The 17,353-nt window shown below is 30.9% G+C and overlaps 1 protein-coding gene across 3 annotated transcripts in view; it reads left to right on the top strand.

The window, feature by feature from the left end:
* Positions 1-17,353, top strand: part of LOC106458071 (guanine nucleotide-binding protein-like 3 homolog) — a 47,174-nt gene that overhangs the window by 2,363 nt on the left and 27,458 nt on the right. For 2 of the 3 annotated variants that reach the window (XM_013917528.2, XM_013917527.2), the window contains exons 2-3: positions 11,892-11,944; positions 13,651-13,705. In XM_013917528.2, the coding sequence (XP_013772982.1) occupies positions 11,892-11,944; positions 13,651-13,705 (108 nt within the window). Of the gene's footprint in view, positions 1-2,760; positions 2,784-11,891; positions 11,945-13,650; positions 13,706-17,353 lie in introns of those variants that run through there. The other variant, XM_022384200.1, reaches the window with a different exon arrangement.

Here is a 17,353-nt window from a genome sequence, read left to right as displayed (position 1 = left end):
ATAGTAACACCATGGAAACTAGATTAACGGTTTCGAAAAATCAAGGAATCCATCTTAATTCAACAAAACAACCCTATTCTAAACCAACACCCCGGGGTGCCTAGATACCTCTTCTAAGTTTCGGCAACAGTATCTGGTCATGTGACATCTTTGTTCAATACTGTATATATATCTGTGTCAGTGTAAGTTACTTGTACCTGATGATGACAAAACCTTGTCGAAATGTTGTACATTTGCTGTTATGTTAAACTTATATTAAAGTTTTTCTTCATTATCCATTCAAGCCATCTCCACGCATTATTATTTAGTTTATTTGGTGATTCAGTATTTAATGATTATTTAGTTTTCACAACAAAAGGGTTCAAAGTTAATTATTTCAAAAGAGATAGTTATGACTAGTGTTTCGTTATGTAATTTTGTACAAGTTGTATGTGGTGTATGTATAATGTAGTTTAATTGTTGTACTAGGGTTTTGTAATATTGTTGACTTCATCTTACTCAAAGCTTCTAAGTATTTGTCCATATGTATAATATTTTTGTTACTAGAGAGCTATATATTTCTAAATTTTTCTATCGTGTGTTATAAATACATGCAGATACAGAGAGGAAGGAAGTTAAATTAATGAAAGTGAGAGTAACAGTAAAGTTAGACTACATGTGAATTAGCCGTAATGGGTGATTTTTAAACTTGAGTTTCACAGCTTGTAATAACAGAGATAGACGAGGATAGTTTTTCTTGTTAAAAGGTGTTCTAAAATAATTGAAGCAACCTGCATGGACTTTTGACATAAAAGAGAATTATTTAAAGCTCTGGATACAACTGTGGTAACCCATGGGGTAACATATGTGAATTAATCATTGATATTGTGATAACAGAGAAGAGAGAGAGAAGAAATAATTTATACTGTCATTTGGGTTGTAAAGTAACTGAACCAGCCTATGTGGACTTTTGACAAAAAAAAAGTGAATCATTTAAAGCTCTAGATTCAACTGTTTGACTTGTTTTGAATATATTATTTTAAAACAAGTGGATTGTGTGCTGTCCATTTATTGATGAAATTTATCACCAACATATCACAGACACCTACAGTAAAGAATCTGGCCATATAAAAATCTGATAATAGTAGTATTGCTTAAACTAGAGAAGTGGTTACACTACAGTAATGATCTTTACTTTAGCTAGTTAAAGAAATGTTTAACATTAGATATTCCCTTATATTGTGTTAACAATGCAAATCATTAGGCCCACATAAATAAAACAGGCAGATTGAATTGTTTTTCTGGCAACCACCAAATGCATAAAAGGAACCAGCCAGTAGCAACCCTTCTAACCTGATGTATCTACCTGTCATCCATGGGATAGTACTAGTAGTAGTACTCTGTAGTAATAGTTTAGTAGTAAAGAATTAATTGCTTGTGATTTATTGTTGCAATTTTAATATTATTATTAAGTAATACTTCTGCTATTAGACAGTTGCACTGACAATGTGTTATGTGATATGCTCTCTCATGTTGTTGGCTAATTTTGTTTTAAATAAAAATTATACAAGATGTTTGTTGTTGTCATGGTTAGTACTCTATGCAAACACCTTGCATAATTATTAGTTAGTGACGTTTTTCACTACTAATTGATGATTTCCAATTAGCTTATATACCTTGGTTGCTATTCTGTTACTATGTTGAGGAAAGGAATGTTTCAGTTGGTAGATGCATGATTTTGATCCTCTATCTTTTTTGAAATGCTGATGTACTATCCATGAATGGAAGTCTACTGGTATGATTTGAATTCATTATTTTAATGGATTCAAGAGGAGTATCCAAGTTTTACTGAGTGTTATCTGTTAGGTGGATATAAAAGGCTTCTTTCATCATTCTCTTATGTATTGTTTATCTGACTATTTTAGTATTATTCTGTTTTATTGTATGGTCTTTTTCTCTGAAATTATTAGCTATTACAGAATATTGTTTATGTTATGCTCTTCAACTCCTACTTTTGTTGGTGTTTTTTGTTTCTCCAGTGTGTTGGAGTCCACATTCACAAGAGATGTGGTAAAATTTGTTTTGTTTGTAGTTGTGCCTTAAGTAGCTTGATGTATATTAATTTGGATATATTTTGTTGAGGCTTCTGGTTTTGTGCTGTTTGTATACACTATAGTCAATCCTGTCATTTAGGGTAGGTTAATTAGACAGTAAATGGGTGTCTGAAGATTGAATAGTTGGTAATGCTACAAATGTACTCCTATTTTTTAAGGGAGGTGATGAGTTTTCCTGGAAGTTACAGGTCAGTTAATCTTAACTCTATAGTGGGAAAAATTTTACAGATTTTGATGAAAGAAACTTTTCAAAATCATTTGGTGATATATCATAAATGAAAGTTAGTAAGGATTAACTAAAGAGGAATCTTGTCTTACTAATCTTTTATTTTTTCAGGATATTACTTGTAATGTGGATGATTAAAAGTGAATTTACTTAATGTACAGAGTTCCAAAAAGCTTCTGATAAAATGCTAACAGAAGGTTAGCTAAGAAAATCTCAACAGTAGGGGTTGGGGAAAGACTTAAGTGAATTGTATGTTGGTTGGATGAGAGAAAGCAAAATGTTATTGACTGGGTCCATTCAAACTGAACCTTTGTTACTTGTGGTATGTTTCAAGGAGTCGGTGCTTGGCCACTTTAATTTTCTCAATTGCATTAATGATATTGATAGGTGTATAATTAGTAAATTTGTGAAGTTAACTGATGAAATTAAAATCTTGGTTATTTCTAGCTGACTTGGATCAATTGGTAAGTTGCACAAATACTTGGCTTTTGACCTGTAATCATCAGTGCAAAATAATTTATTTGGGTTATTGTAATTTGGGTCACACATTTAATACAGATGGGAACCCATTCAAAAGAGCGACTGAAGAAAATGATCTTGGCATATATGTAGTGGCGGATAAGTTACTCAAGCCATTGAATGTTTGTTACCATAACATTTAAGAGACAAAAAGGGCCCTGTTGACTCATAGAGGCTGTTTCGTCTGTTAAAAACTCCAGCCCCAATCATTTGGATATTTATGTAGCCTTGCTTTAAATTCCCTTAAAGTTATTGAACCCACGAAATTTGAAGACTCTTCCAAAGTTTATACTTATATCCCGTTGACCTACCATTCTCACCATAAAGTATGAAAAAAGATGATGCAACAGCACTATCAATTCCATTAACAACCTTAGATGTCTCAATCAGATCCTGACTAACTCTTCAAGAGTTAGTTTTCAAGAGAAAACAGTTTCAGAGATCTTAATCTGGCTTAATATGACAATTTTTCCATCCAAGATATCCTAGTAGCCCTTTTTTGAACCCTTTCCTATAGTTCAGTATTCTTAAGGTAAGGAACTTGAAGACCGAACACAACACACAAAATGAGGCTCAACTAGTAACCTATTCAATGCAGTGCTAACCACTTCAATATTTCTGTAAGTATATCCCCAAATCATATTTGCCCTACCACTAATAGGATGGTTTAAAAGAGTCTGATAAACCAAAACTCCAAGATTCATTTCTTTCATAACATTGTTATGGTTATTCCTATCAAAGTTATAGTTAGAATTTAAGTTATGATAATCTTGCATGTATTATAATTTAAAGTCATCTGCCAGTTACTCACCAACTCACCAAATGATATAAATTCTTACATAAAGCAGCATCCTCTTTCTCACAGCCAGTAATACCCAAACCTTAATATCAGCAAATTTAAGCATTTTAATAACCATTCCTTTACCAATGTTATTGATGTAAATCAAAAAGAGCAAAGGTCCTAACACTGACCTCAGAAATATCTACATATGACATTAATCCAGTTTGACTAAACTCCATTTCTAATAACCTACTGCTTACTTCTCTCCAAATATTTTTAGATCCAATGTGCCAATTTATTTCCTCACTCAAAGAAAATTTTTTTGAAAAAGACCTATTTAGGATCTTGTCAAACACTTTCTGAAAATACAGATATACCAAACCTCTGTCTTTGCCCTCATCAATATAAGCAGTAACCTTTTTAAAGAATGTCAAAAGATTATTATGGCAAGATTTTCTCCTAGTGAAACCCCTTTGACGTTTTTTTAACTTTCCCTCATAGTACTTGTCTACTATAAGTCTTGTGGTTGTATATAGCCCTAGGTGGACTTTAAAACCATACTTAGGGCTGTTCTCATGAGCAACCAGACTCCAGGGCTGTGACCTCTATCAGTGACATCTATGGTCCTTCACCTACTGTAATCAAGAGCCTCAGCTATTAGTTGTTATTAGTAAAGCTAATATAATTGTAGAATAGACATTGATTACAAGTGAAAAGAACTAATTATCCCAGAACATGTTATTGGTTAAGCCTGCAGTATTCTGTATGGGTTTGATCTCATTATCTAAAAGGATATTGACTTATTTCAAAGGGTTTAAAAGATGACTACAGCTACTCACTAACTCACCAAATGATCTAAATTCTTATGTAAAGCAGAATCACCTTCCTAACAGCAAGTAATACCCAAGCCTTAATATCATCAATAAATTTAAGCATTTATGTAACCATTCTTTTGTCTATGTTAGGTGTAATGGGTAGGCTTTAAATGGGAACTCATGACTGGTATGAACTTTTAAAGAAGCCAGCAGTGAAGATTTGCAATTTGTTTGTAGCATTTGCAGGTTGGAGGCTATCCTAATTAAAGCAAAAGCAATAGATAAAATGAAATGTAAACTGTGCAAAATGGCAGCAGGATTTCAAGAGGAATGCAGATGATTTTGATGACAAAAGTTTCTTTTAAATTCAGGGTTATAGGTTATTTAGTATGGATATAGTTCTAAAGAGAGGGAGGAGGAAGGGCTTTATTTCTAAAATGTAAGTTGAGGATATCAAAGAAAATAGCAAGGAGATTTGGGTTTCCATTAGTGGATATAAAGGTAAAAGGTGTATAATGGAAATTTGTTACAGACCACCAGATAATACTGATGAAATTAATGAGAAACTGTACAGTGAGATTAAGATATCAGCTGTTGATGAGGTCATAATTATGGGTGATTTTAATTTCAGACATAGACTGGGAAGTGTTAGGGTCAAACCATGAGGGGGAAAAGGTTTTTCAAAACTGTTCAAGGTGGTTTTCTTCACCAATTGGTCAAGGAATCTACTAAAACAATGCTATTTTATTTTTATTGTTAACTTCTAATATAGAAATGATTAAGAGGGTGGAAATTGGGGAACATCTGGGTGCAAGTGATCGTTGCTCTGTTAGGCTCGATGTTTTGCTGCATATGGAGATCAGGAATAATGATATTTTGGTTACAAATAAAAAAAAAGTTTTTTTTTACAAGGGATGCAACAAGAATTATTTATTGTGAATTGGACAGCTGAGTTCTTTGAAGACACTGATCAAATACGGAAAATTTTTCAATATTCATGGTTATAATTATAGGGTATTTTAATTTAAGGCATACACATTGAAAATTTTAGAGTAAAACCATGGGCGGAGACAGGGTTTTAGAAACCATCACCAATTGTTCAGTGAAAATACCAGGAATACTGTTTTAGATTTATTGTTACCTTCCAATTTGGAAATGGTTGAGAAGGTAGCTACTGGAGAATATCTTGGAGCAAGTGATTATCACTCAGTTAGGTTTGATGGTTCAGAAGTAATAAGATTTTGGTTACAAATATCTAAAAAGCAAAATATGGAGGAATAGGACAATAATTATCTAATTTGAACTATGCAACTTAATTGGAGATACTGATCAAATGTGGAAAATTAAAATTTTTTAAATATTCTTAGTAGTAGTGGTCATCATACAGATTTAGAATTGAAGGCTTTGGGTGCTTGAAAATTGAATAACTTACTTTTGGTCCATTCATGAGGTAAGAGGTATATGGGGATTACTTAGTGAGAGAAAAATCAGGATTGATAGATACAGTGCTGAAGGATTTTGTGGCAGGGATTGATTGATCAATTCAAAAATAATTTGCTGTGTATGTGCAAATGTAGGGAATTAGAGTGCCCCTAAAAACGTACTTTCACTGGGTGTGTGCTGAAAATTCTACATGTTAAATGTTCGAGCTTATATTGTTATTAAAATATCACACTTTGTGTTTGTGATGATCATGTCAGAGGCTTTGAGGTGAGAATATCTATGCTCCCACATTTAAATATTACTAAGTAGTGTATTAATAATCATGATAGTTTGTTTATAGCTTTACTTTCATAGGAAGAACACTACTGTATTACTAAAGCTTTACTTATTAATACAAAAGAAAATGCTGCTGTGTTTGTATCACTTGTTACACGTACTTATTAACCAGATTAAAATATTTAGGTGAGATTGAGGCTGTTGATTAATTTATATAATGTGCTAGGGATGGAAAATAAGCTTTTTTTAAATATTCAGTATAGACATGTACCTTAAGAAAAAAATGGTGATTGCAAGTAAAAGACCAAGTTGACTTACCAAGAGTATAAGAAATAAAAAGTAAAGAAAAGTATTATAAAGGTAAAAAATCTAAATTGACCACTATGATGGGAGACTGGAATTACAGAAAACAAAATAATTAGTGAAACAAAACATTAGGCAATTGAAAGGAGTATAAGAAAAAGATTGGCTGAAAATGTAAAGATTAACAGTCAGGATTTTTTTAACTATGTTAAGGGTAGACAACATGATAGGATGAGATTAGGGCCTTTGAGGGATGATAAAGGAAAACTTATTTCTGATAATTACGAGATAGCTGGGCAACAATTCTATTTCTTCAGTTTTGACTATTATTAAGCAATGGACCAGATCTTACAAGATTATTAAATTAATTCCGAGATGAGGAAAGTTTAAAGAATGATGAAGTTTCTGGCCTAGATAATATTTCTCCAAGGGTTTTGAAAAAGATTAAGTACTGAATACATGAGCTACTTGTTAACCCTTTCCAGTCGGGTCATGGGTGAAAGGCCATGTTATCTCGTTTGTCGACTCGCATTGAAAATTTTATTGAACTACTAATTCCTGAATTTATGTCAACAAGAGCAGTATCAAACTGTAGATTATAATTCAAATTTTAGTGTTATACCTTACTCAATTTCTTAATTTAAAAGTAAATATTAAAAAAAGCACAGTTAAATATCGATTTTTATGTTTCGCGTAGTATGTTGAATGCAGCACTGGTTCAGATTAGATGTTTGTGATATCAAAATACTAACTCTATAGTTTCGTACAAATTAGGAACTCAAATTACCAATACTGACAAACAAGAGTATCAAATAAGAGCCTCTTATCTTTTCAATTTGCTAAGATATTGTCATAAATCAAACGCCCACTTCTTTCCATTTTTGAAAATGCTCCCTTATATACACATAGTTCTATATATGACATGAATAACCAATCAGAAGCTCAGAATATCCCCTAGTGGCTTTCTCAGACATTTTAACGTCTTTGGATGCCATCTCTTTCTTTCGAACCACGATTTCGATGAAGTACGTTGAGTCTTTAGTCTGCTCAAAATTTCATATTTTGTTAGACTGAACTACAGCTTAGTGTTCTCTTATTATCACATGAGATGGCCCTAAAACAAAATTCTAAGGCCAGGCTTAAAAATAGTTGTTTGCTGTAATCTGTCTGACCATCTGAAATTGGGGCTCACAGAGAGATTTTTTTTTTGATATTATGACCTGGGAAACTTTTATTTTCACTAATCTCTGCCAATATATCGATCCATCTAACAAAATTTGCCAACTTCATAATTTTTTATTGCTGTATTATGGTTAGAATATATTTTTCTCGGACATTCATGTAGTCCACAAGATGTGGGAGGGCAACATCTGATTACCAATTGACAGTTCAATGGACATTTGACAATATGGCTTATATAGTCCCCAGGACCCTTCACACTAAATTAATAAATATATGACCTAGCAGAGGAGAATTTCCTATTGATGAGCATACATCAACAACATTGTGAACATAAGTCTGTTCGGTGTATCTTTCTCCAAAAAATGTTCTCATGGAATAAGGATTAGGATCAAAAACAAATTAATTCTGATTGGAAACTTATGCAAGTACTTGTAGATTTACTTGGCAATTGAGATGAAATGGAAGAACAAACCATAAAATTGTTGGGAACACTCAATTCAACTTCATCAATTAAGGTCGATATTGACCAGAAAGCGTGTGCTGCTAAAGAATATGAAATTTTTGTAATTCTCTTCTTAGAATAAATGTTGATAGTAATTGTATTCATGGCTTAACATGTTATGTTTTAGGTGATAATGGAACTAGTGGTATTTCCGAAGTCTTTTTTGCCAACCAATTTGAAAAAAAATTTACCTACCTACCTATCCACATTTTCAATCAGTTTAGTGTTACAGCAAACAAAAATATTTTTAAACCTGGCCTAATGCTAAGAAATCAAGCTTCAATACCCTTGGTGGGAAGAGCACAGAGAGCCCATTATATAGCTATGTGCTTAACATAAAGAAATGTAATGGTAATGTTTTGATTGCTTGAATATTTGGAATAATCAAACAACAGTAATAATCAGAAACCCTAACTTTGATCAGTTGATTATTTCCATGACATGAATCGCAATTTTCATTAAGAAGTTATTTTTTGGTTCTAATTGACGTAATCGATGACCATAGGTAATAGATTAATCAAGTTAATTGCCAATAAGATTTAATCTTTCCTGTTATCCTTTTCTTGTTTTTAGGAACATGGTTTTATTAGGGGCAGATATTGCCTTACTGATCTTTTGACATTATTTGAAGAGCTTAATGCTTATCTAGATGAGGGTAAAGATGTAGTTTTGCTACATCTGGAGTTTCAGAAAGCAATGACAATGTAATACATAGAAGACTTGTTAAAAACATTATCTCTATAGTGTGAGGAATAATATGGCTTATTGGATACAAAAATAGCTGGATGGAAGAAAGCAGAAGGTTGTTTGTTATAAACGAAGCTCATTCAAACTGTATTAATGTCAAAAGTGATACCTCAATGCTCTTAGGACATTTGCCTTTTTGACTTACATCAATGATACAGATGAAGGAATGTTCAATAAATTTATAATAGGATTCATATCATTTGGTAAGTGGCGGAAAAAAAAGGCAGACAACTTTTGAGTATGGTAAATGCAAGGTATTGCATGTGGATTATCATATCATAAATTATAAGTATAATTTTGATGTAAAAACCTTAACAGTGTTATGGAAGAAAAGGATTTTATTCTTGAGTACAGATATATTGGCTAAGTTAAGCCATAAATATATTGTTTTTTAATGTATATTTTCATTTATTGCTATATGATTTTTAACAAAAGTAGCAAAAATGTAAGTATTAAAACTTATTAGGTTAGGTAACAACTGAAATGGGGGAAAAATTATATAAATTTCTTGAGATAACTCTTCAACAACCACACACAAAATACGTGGTTTGACATTGCATGATGTAAGCTGATACTTTGTTTACCCTAAGCGCTATGCTGCCCTGCTGGGCAATATATTGGTTGTCTTGCTACTGAAGACAGTTCAAAGTATAGTAATAAAACAATCAACTAAAAACTGATGTGAAAAGGATAGAAAGCTGAGGTTGTAAGAATAAATAATTGTAATTGCCTGTTACAATATGCAGTCATTTTGCCAAAAGAAGAATAATTTTTGATTTTTTAATATTTTTTTAATTTTCATTTCTATATTCATGAAATTCACTACATTTTTAGGGTAGAGAAAATAAGAGCTAAATATGAGACAATTCTGGCTTATAAAAAGTTGTAACCAGAGAAATTGGCAGCCTCAAAATTCTGTTGCAAATTTTCCAAAACAGGAGCCAAATTAATTATTTAAATACCTTTCTAAAATTATACACAAACTTTTCTCTACATTAAAATGCTTTTATTGCAAGCTTTCTGTCCTCTTCCCAGAACCTTCATCAGGCAACTATGTTCTTGAGTTTTTAAATAAAAGTATTTTAACAGAGAAGAGACTGTGTATAATTCTACATATTAATTTACCTACATTAGGAGTCTTAAAAACAATTATTTTATTGCCTGTTGAACTACAGAATATGTAAGCAGATGAAATTAACTACCTCTGATATTACATGTACTGTAAACATACATCATGTTGTAACTATGATGAGAATGATATAGTAACATTCAAATTTAAGTGGCATCGAATTATAGCACAGAAAAAAATTGCCAAGTGCTAGATTTTTTTGCCAACAAAAGTATAAAATTACAGAAAGAAAAGACTAATAATTGCATGATTGAAGCAGTTCCAGTATTTCTTAGGATCAGAAATACTGCTATTAACTTCTTTTTTTGTTTATAAACAGAAGAGAACAGTTAAAATCTTGGACTTCTTGTAGCCTTCATCAAAAACCTTACCATCAGGATCCTTTAAAGACCTAATTCCAATTTTGACATTTTTTTACCGTTTACATACTTAAAAAAGTAATTGCTTTAACATTATTGATCAGCTGTTTCTCTTAGACCCATTTTGATTTCCAAATTTCTTTTTTTTTAATACAAATACCTATATTTTTGTAAATTTTTCAACCTATCTTATGATATTTACTTATCCTTGATTTTCTCCTTATTTGCTGGCTCATTACTTTTTGAGTGCATTAATCAACTGCATTCAATTAATCATTTATTCTCATATGAGACTTTGGTATTGGAATATTTGAAAACAGTAATAGTTGGAAACACTAATTTTGATCAGTTGATTATTTTCATGACAGTAATTTATTTATTTGTAATTTTGATTAATCAATGCTCCTAGGTAATAGATTGAGGTAATCACACAGCTCTAATACCAATAAGAATTGATCTTCCCTGCTATCCTTTTCTTGTTTTTAGGAACTTGCATATTTTGAATTTAAAATAATTTACTTTTAAACATTTCCTTCACATGTATCTGTCCTACCTCACATTTTAACTCCTTAGTCCAATTCACTAATAAATCTTGTCTCATAGCCTCAAAATTGGCAATCTGAAAGTTAGATAGATATGTAAAATAGTCAACATTGTACATTTTCTGTTTTGAACAATGTGTGTAGTTAGTCATTTTTAAGCTTCCTGTCAGAACTTAAACTTTATACAATCACTTGTTTAAAGCATGGCATGGTTTTTGTTTGAATAAGGATCTTAAAAACTCCCTGTTCCTTATTTAGTCTTAAAAGTATAGCTTATGTTTTAAATATTATAATTAAAATTTCATTTTGTAAGAAGTGTGATAAGTGCAATAATTTCCTAATAACTTTCACATGTGTATACCATGTAGATCTGGATTATTAATGGAATTTTCTAATCTATCAATAATCTATCTATTACATTCATCAATCAGTTATTTTTCCATGAGACTTGGATAGTTGGAATAGTTAAAAATATTAATAATTGGAAACACTAATTTGGATTAGTTGATTATTTTCACGAGTTTTGACAATAATCATTTAAGCTGAACAACTTTAATTCATTGAGAATAATGATACAGAAATCATAATGGCAATATTTCAATAGCTTGGATATTTGGAGTAATCAAAAACAGTAACAATCTAAAACACCAATTTCGATTAATTGATTATTTTTGTGACATTAATTGATTTAAGTGTAATTATGATAAATTGGTTATTTTAGATGACACTACTTAATGCTAATAGGTTGTCGATTATATTGATTAATCGAGTTAAGTGCCCAAGTCTAATACCATGTAGAACCAAAAGTGAAATTAAATATAATGTTAAGAGTGTAAAAAAAACTATTAATAGCATACATGAAATATCACTTTGATGATAGTGCTTGCTTATGTTTTGTTTGATTTTGTTTACTGTAATTTTTATGGTAATAGCTTGCATTAGAAAATATCACTAAAATGTAAATTTTTGTTCAGGAAAGAAAAGCAAAAGAATGACGTGCCACATGAAATACAAAATTGCAAAGAAGGTAAGTTTTTTATATATTTCTACAGGTTTGCATTTTAAAATTATATAGAAAGCTATTGGATAAACTATTTAGAAGACTTTGCTTTATTTTAAATTCCTATGATTCCTCAGTTTCTTTCACTTTCTTTGGAGAAAAATGTTTCTGCTTGTTTGTCCAAGCATGTTAACAACATCATAAGAGACATTTTCAGGCTTTTATTTCTTGTTTATTGTTTAAAAACAGATGAAAGATTGACAAGACTGAACTAAGATCTAGTTCTCCTTCATTTGAAGATGGAAGGGTGTGAGTTCTTGTTGAGTGATCAGTATTGGTCATTGAATGACCTTAGTAGACCTTAATTAAAACAAAATTGGAATGTTTGTTTTTCTCTATTGCAGTAGAAACTAGAGTAATTTTTATTTTAAATGTCTTTATTCATGTAAATGATTAACATCTATGTAAAAAAAATAAGGTTGGAGGATATTTTATTATTGTATACATTTATTTTCTCTTAAATAGCAGCTTCCTTATATTTTGTGTTCATGTTTTAACAAACTATATTTCATTGTCAGTGGTCAAATTACAAGTTTATATTAATAATTCAGTTCAAAATGTTGCACTTTTCAAGTGACAAAAGTATATGAATGTCGCAAGAAAATAAAATCTTGGTGAAAGTGGCATAATTTTACTATGTAAGTTCACGACACAAGCTACTTTCATCTGATAATTAAATCATTCTGCACTCTATGTGCACTTATGATTTCAAATCTTGTAAATATGTATATCACCACATAATATTTCATACAGATTATGATATTCGTTGAAATACTCTTATAACATTGGTTAAACAGTGTGTGTGTGTGTGTGTGTGTGTGTGTGTGTGTTTAGTTGTCTGAATGATCTAGGTGTATTTGCTATACATGACATGATTTCTGCTTACAACTTCACTCATTATTAAGTAGATGCTGTTGCTATAAGCAAAAATATACCAAAGTGTCAAGCACAGTGTTGTATAGTTTACAATTAAGAATGTATTGTAATGAGCATTTTGCACCTACATCAGAAGAAAATAATTTTTCCAGAAAAATGTTAACTTTCAGAGTTCGTAAGTTCTGTTAGTAGTAAACATCTTGGTAATGTAGTGCTGGGTTACTCCTTAATGCATTATATAAATAGTTTAATTTGTTAGACTTAAATTAGATACATCAAATTTTAAAACATTATCTACCTTTTGAATTTTTCATTCACTGTGCTCTAGCTATACATAACTGATTATCACATAAAGATTTAGAAATTTATGCAAATGAAAAGTTTTTTATTTTATTTTATAAGTTGACACATTTATTACTTTTTTTGGTAAATTTCAAAACATCTTATTTTTATGATTATTTTTCAGTGTAATGCAAAATAAGGTTGAAACCTCCTAATAATTTTACTTTTAATATTTTCACTTTATTATTATTTCTTTGATTTTGGGGTAGTAAATGTCTCAATCTCAGAAAGTCAAGGTGTATTATCATATGTCAAATGAAACAAATATAATATCCAAAAATAGCATAACTTATGATTTGATTGCTTCAGAGATTAGCTGAATCACATCTCTATTTTGAAAGACAGTAATGGTTTTACATACAAGACCTAAGAAAATATTTAAAATTGCAGCAATCAGTGTGCATGATAATGCTGTAATGAGTTTCATAATTTTATTCTTTTTTTTTAATAAATAGGTGAGACAACACCATCGAAAAGCAAGAAAAGAAGCAAAAAAAAACCCTCATAAGTGTCAGTACATTTAACTATATTATCAAGCATTGTGGATCTGTTAACATAACTTATGTAAATACTAAGGTTTGAACAAATTCTAAATAAATGCTAGTTTTTACATTATACAATAATTGTGATGATTTTTTTTTTCAGTTTTGACACTTAGCCCTTTTTTTAATATTTAAGCGTTTTTTTGCATTTACATAAGAAATGTATGAAGAAAAAATTTTTGTTTTCAAATAAAACCAAATTTGTAGTGTGTTTTAATTTGCATAAACAGCTAAGTAGCATAAGATGGTTAAAGTGCCTACAACTGTATTTCTACAATGTTCAATTGGATTTTTTCAGTTTACAGAACATAAGTACCATAAACTTTGTTGTAATAATGTATTTATCTTGTCAGAAATATAACCATGAAATTGTTATGAAATTCAACTGTGTTACACATGTTACATCAACATACTTAGTTTGCATCAAAGGTGTCATTTATAATCAGCATTATATAGGCCTGCAGAAATAGATACTGGTCTCTTTAGGTAATTTTTCTCATGATGGGAATGTTTGAGAAACCATGTGACAATTGCTGTGTGACCACATCAGCTCACAACTCTTACAATAGCCGAGCACTGACAGTACTGTACTGAAATGAGTGGATTAGAATTGGTAGAAAATTCTCTCCATACAGCTGGAGTTTTGCATGCAACAGAATATCAGTCTTTGTAACCCAAATATCATACAGTCCATCTTGAAACATGTTCACAAAGATAAAATTCTACTTGTTTTAAGTTGGTAAACACCCTAAGTAAGGAAACAAAGGTAATTTTCAGACAGCTGTGGAAAGTCTAAAGCTGCATCATAAGCTCTATCTTTTTTACACAGTGAACTTTTGCAAGTTTGTCCTTGTAACTCCACAATGTTCTGCAGTTTGTTGTAAAGTTTCAATGGATAAAGCATGCTTCTTGCTATAGTAGAATCATCATCTTTGCTTTATACAAGATTAAGATCATAGCAATTGGAAATGGCATTAACAATATCACACAAGTGTTATGATATAAAAGACTGTTTGGTTTAGATATTATTGATTAATTTATTTTCGTAAGTGAATATTTTATTATTGTTTAGTTTTTGTTATAATAAGAGTTAAAAGCATACAATTGTAGAAATTTTGTTAATAATTCATTGATGTTGAGAATATCGAACATCACGTGCAATATATTGACATCAAGAATATAGAAGGCAGACAGATGATTGAGTGATAAAGATATAACTAGCATGAAATGAGCAGGAACAGCAGACAGATAATAGCAAAATAGACTAAAGTTGGCTTGAAGTTAACTACCGTAGAAGTGGTAGGCCTAATGATTGACATAGGCCTAACATTTAATATGGTGGAGTAAAACTAACAGTGGAAAAGGAGATAAGAATAATAATTTTATTCCATCAAAGCGTGGTTCTAAAGTAATTGAATCAGCTTGAGTGTACTTTGACAAAAGGAACAGAGGATCTTCAGAAGAAAGAAGACCAAATGATTACAGTAACTCATGCCACAATTGTAAGTGAATATTTGTGCAACAGAAATAGAGAAGATAGTTCGGCTTGTCAACTGAAATTCTAAAGTAATTGAATAAGCCTAAGTGGATATTTGACAAGAAAGAGAGAACTTCATATATAGTGTTTATAATATGCCTATAATCTCTATAGTGTGAAGACTTTGTTGTACATACGTTAACTTGTTCTGAATATATATATTATTTTCAAAACAAGTGAACTGCGTGCTGTTTATTTATTGTTGAATTTATTGCTAACAAGTCACAGACACCTTCTGTAGAAGAATCCTAAGCATAACAACAACATGGTATATATTTATACTATTAAAAAATATAACTAAAGCCTTTTATTTTGACAACTGGTGAAGATCAGATTTTTCAATTCTAACAATAAGAAAATAATTTCTTGCATAGTGATGACCATATCTGGTAACTCCCATTGACTGCCTCGACAACCCTGCACACTTGGATAATCAATCTCGATTGGTTGAATTCTTCAGTTGTATGTTGCTTGCATCCTAGAGGAAGAAGGGTGGATGACATTTGTGTTTTAAGTCCAAGAGAATACATAAACTCAAGTTTTTCTAAAACAGTGGTCTACAACAGCAACATCATGTAGCTACATGCAACTTCAGACGTCTTCAACATTCTTTTCAAATATATAATGAATTACTATAGTATCATGATTTCTCCCATCAAATTTTTTTATTAAGTCTGTTTAATATGTTCCACCTTATCTTATGGTTATGCTGATTTGTGTATTGGCCACTTCAAATATTAGCAATATAAGTAAAATGTTTTATAAATGTTACTGGACTAAAAATAATCTCGACACATTATTTAATAAAGTGATATTTGGGATCCAAAATGTTGAGTGCTCTCTATATGCAAAGTTATTTTTCAATATATATCATGCCACTATGATGGCAAACAACAAATTTGAAGGTGTTTGTTGCTTAAGTCTGCAATGATGCTGAAAAATACTTTTAAAATGAAAGATGCCCTAAATATTATGAAAATGAACAACAAAATTACTTTAAAGTTACAAATACCATATTAAATCATAAGATTAATCAAAATTTACTTGAAGATGTTATTTTAAAAATAAATATACAGATAATTACTTAATTTTACCTTGAGGTACTTTACCATGTTATACTCCTTGGTCTTTTTTTTTTTGCATGAAGGTAACCATTTAAGCCTTAGATGAATCTTGTGCAGTCTGAATAGTGTGACTTAGTTATTCTTACTTTAATATATTCTAATAGCAAAACTGTTTAGTTTTTAATTTAAAGACTTTCATCATGTTTTTTTTTATGAATAACTGTACTATATATCTAAATAAGTAAATCATTTTTCAGGTTTACATAGTTAGACTAACTATTACTTTAAATGTGTAATTGTTTTTTTTTTGTTGTCCACTTTTTGCCTTGTAATGATGAAAGTCTTCCGGATATATCCGGAAATCCAGATATTTCTAAAAAATCCTGAAAACCTCCGGTTTTCTTCCTGAGAAACACATTTTTTAAAATTATTTATCGGATTTTGGTGTTCCGTGCCATAGATAAGCGTTTATGCAATCGCGTGGTTTGTTTACATTCGGCGACAGGGCACCGCCATTTTGTAGTCTCGCAATGCTTGCTGGCGTGTACGATACCTTGTATGCTTATAATGCAAACTTCATGTCTTGTGAACGAGATTTTATCTCGAAAACGTGCTTTAGAAAACGCGGTCATTCTTTTGTGTACCTTTCTATTGAGCGCTACAATTGAAGAGCCTTATCTATTCAAAGGTGTTTACCGAAGCGATAATAGATCAAATGAAATGTACAAACAAGTAGATAGGTTGGCAGATATCAGTAGCATAGAAGGAAAGGTAAAGAACAAGTTCAAATGGTCGTGGCTGGAGGAAAAGGATGTAAATGGTGACTTTTTATCAGACTTTGTGAGGAAAGTGGACGGGCCAGGATATGCACTATGCACGTGGTTAGAAAATTTTACTTTATAGATCTATTAAAGTTTATAATCATTTCTTGTACTGGAGTTTTAGAAAATCGTTAATAATTTCTTAATTATCACTCAATGACGTGACTGATCAAGACGGCAAATCAAAGGATCAC

This window comes from Limulus polyphemus, unplaced genomic scaffold (genome assembly GCF_000517525.1).
Source record: "Limulus polyphemus unplaced genomic scaffold, Limulus_polyphemus-2.1.2 Scaffold412, whole genome shotgun sequence".
Lineage (NCBI taxonomy): Eukaryota > Metazoa > Arthropoda > Merostomata > Xiphosura > Limulidae > Limulus > Limulus polyphemus.
Note: the sequence above shows the minus strand (reverse complement) of the source record. Positions and strands in the feature narration are given on the sequence as shown.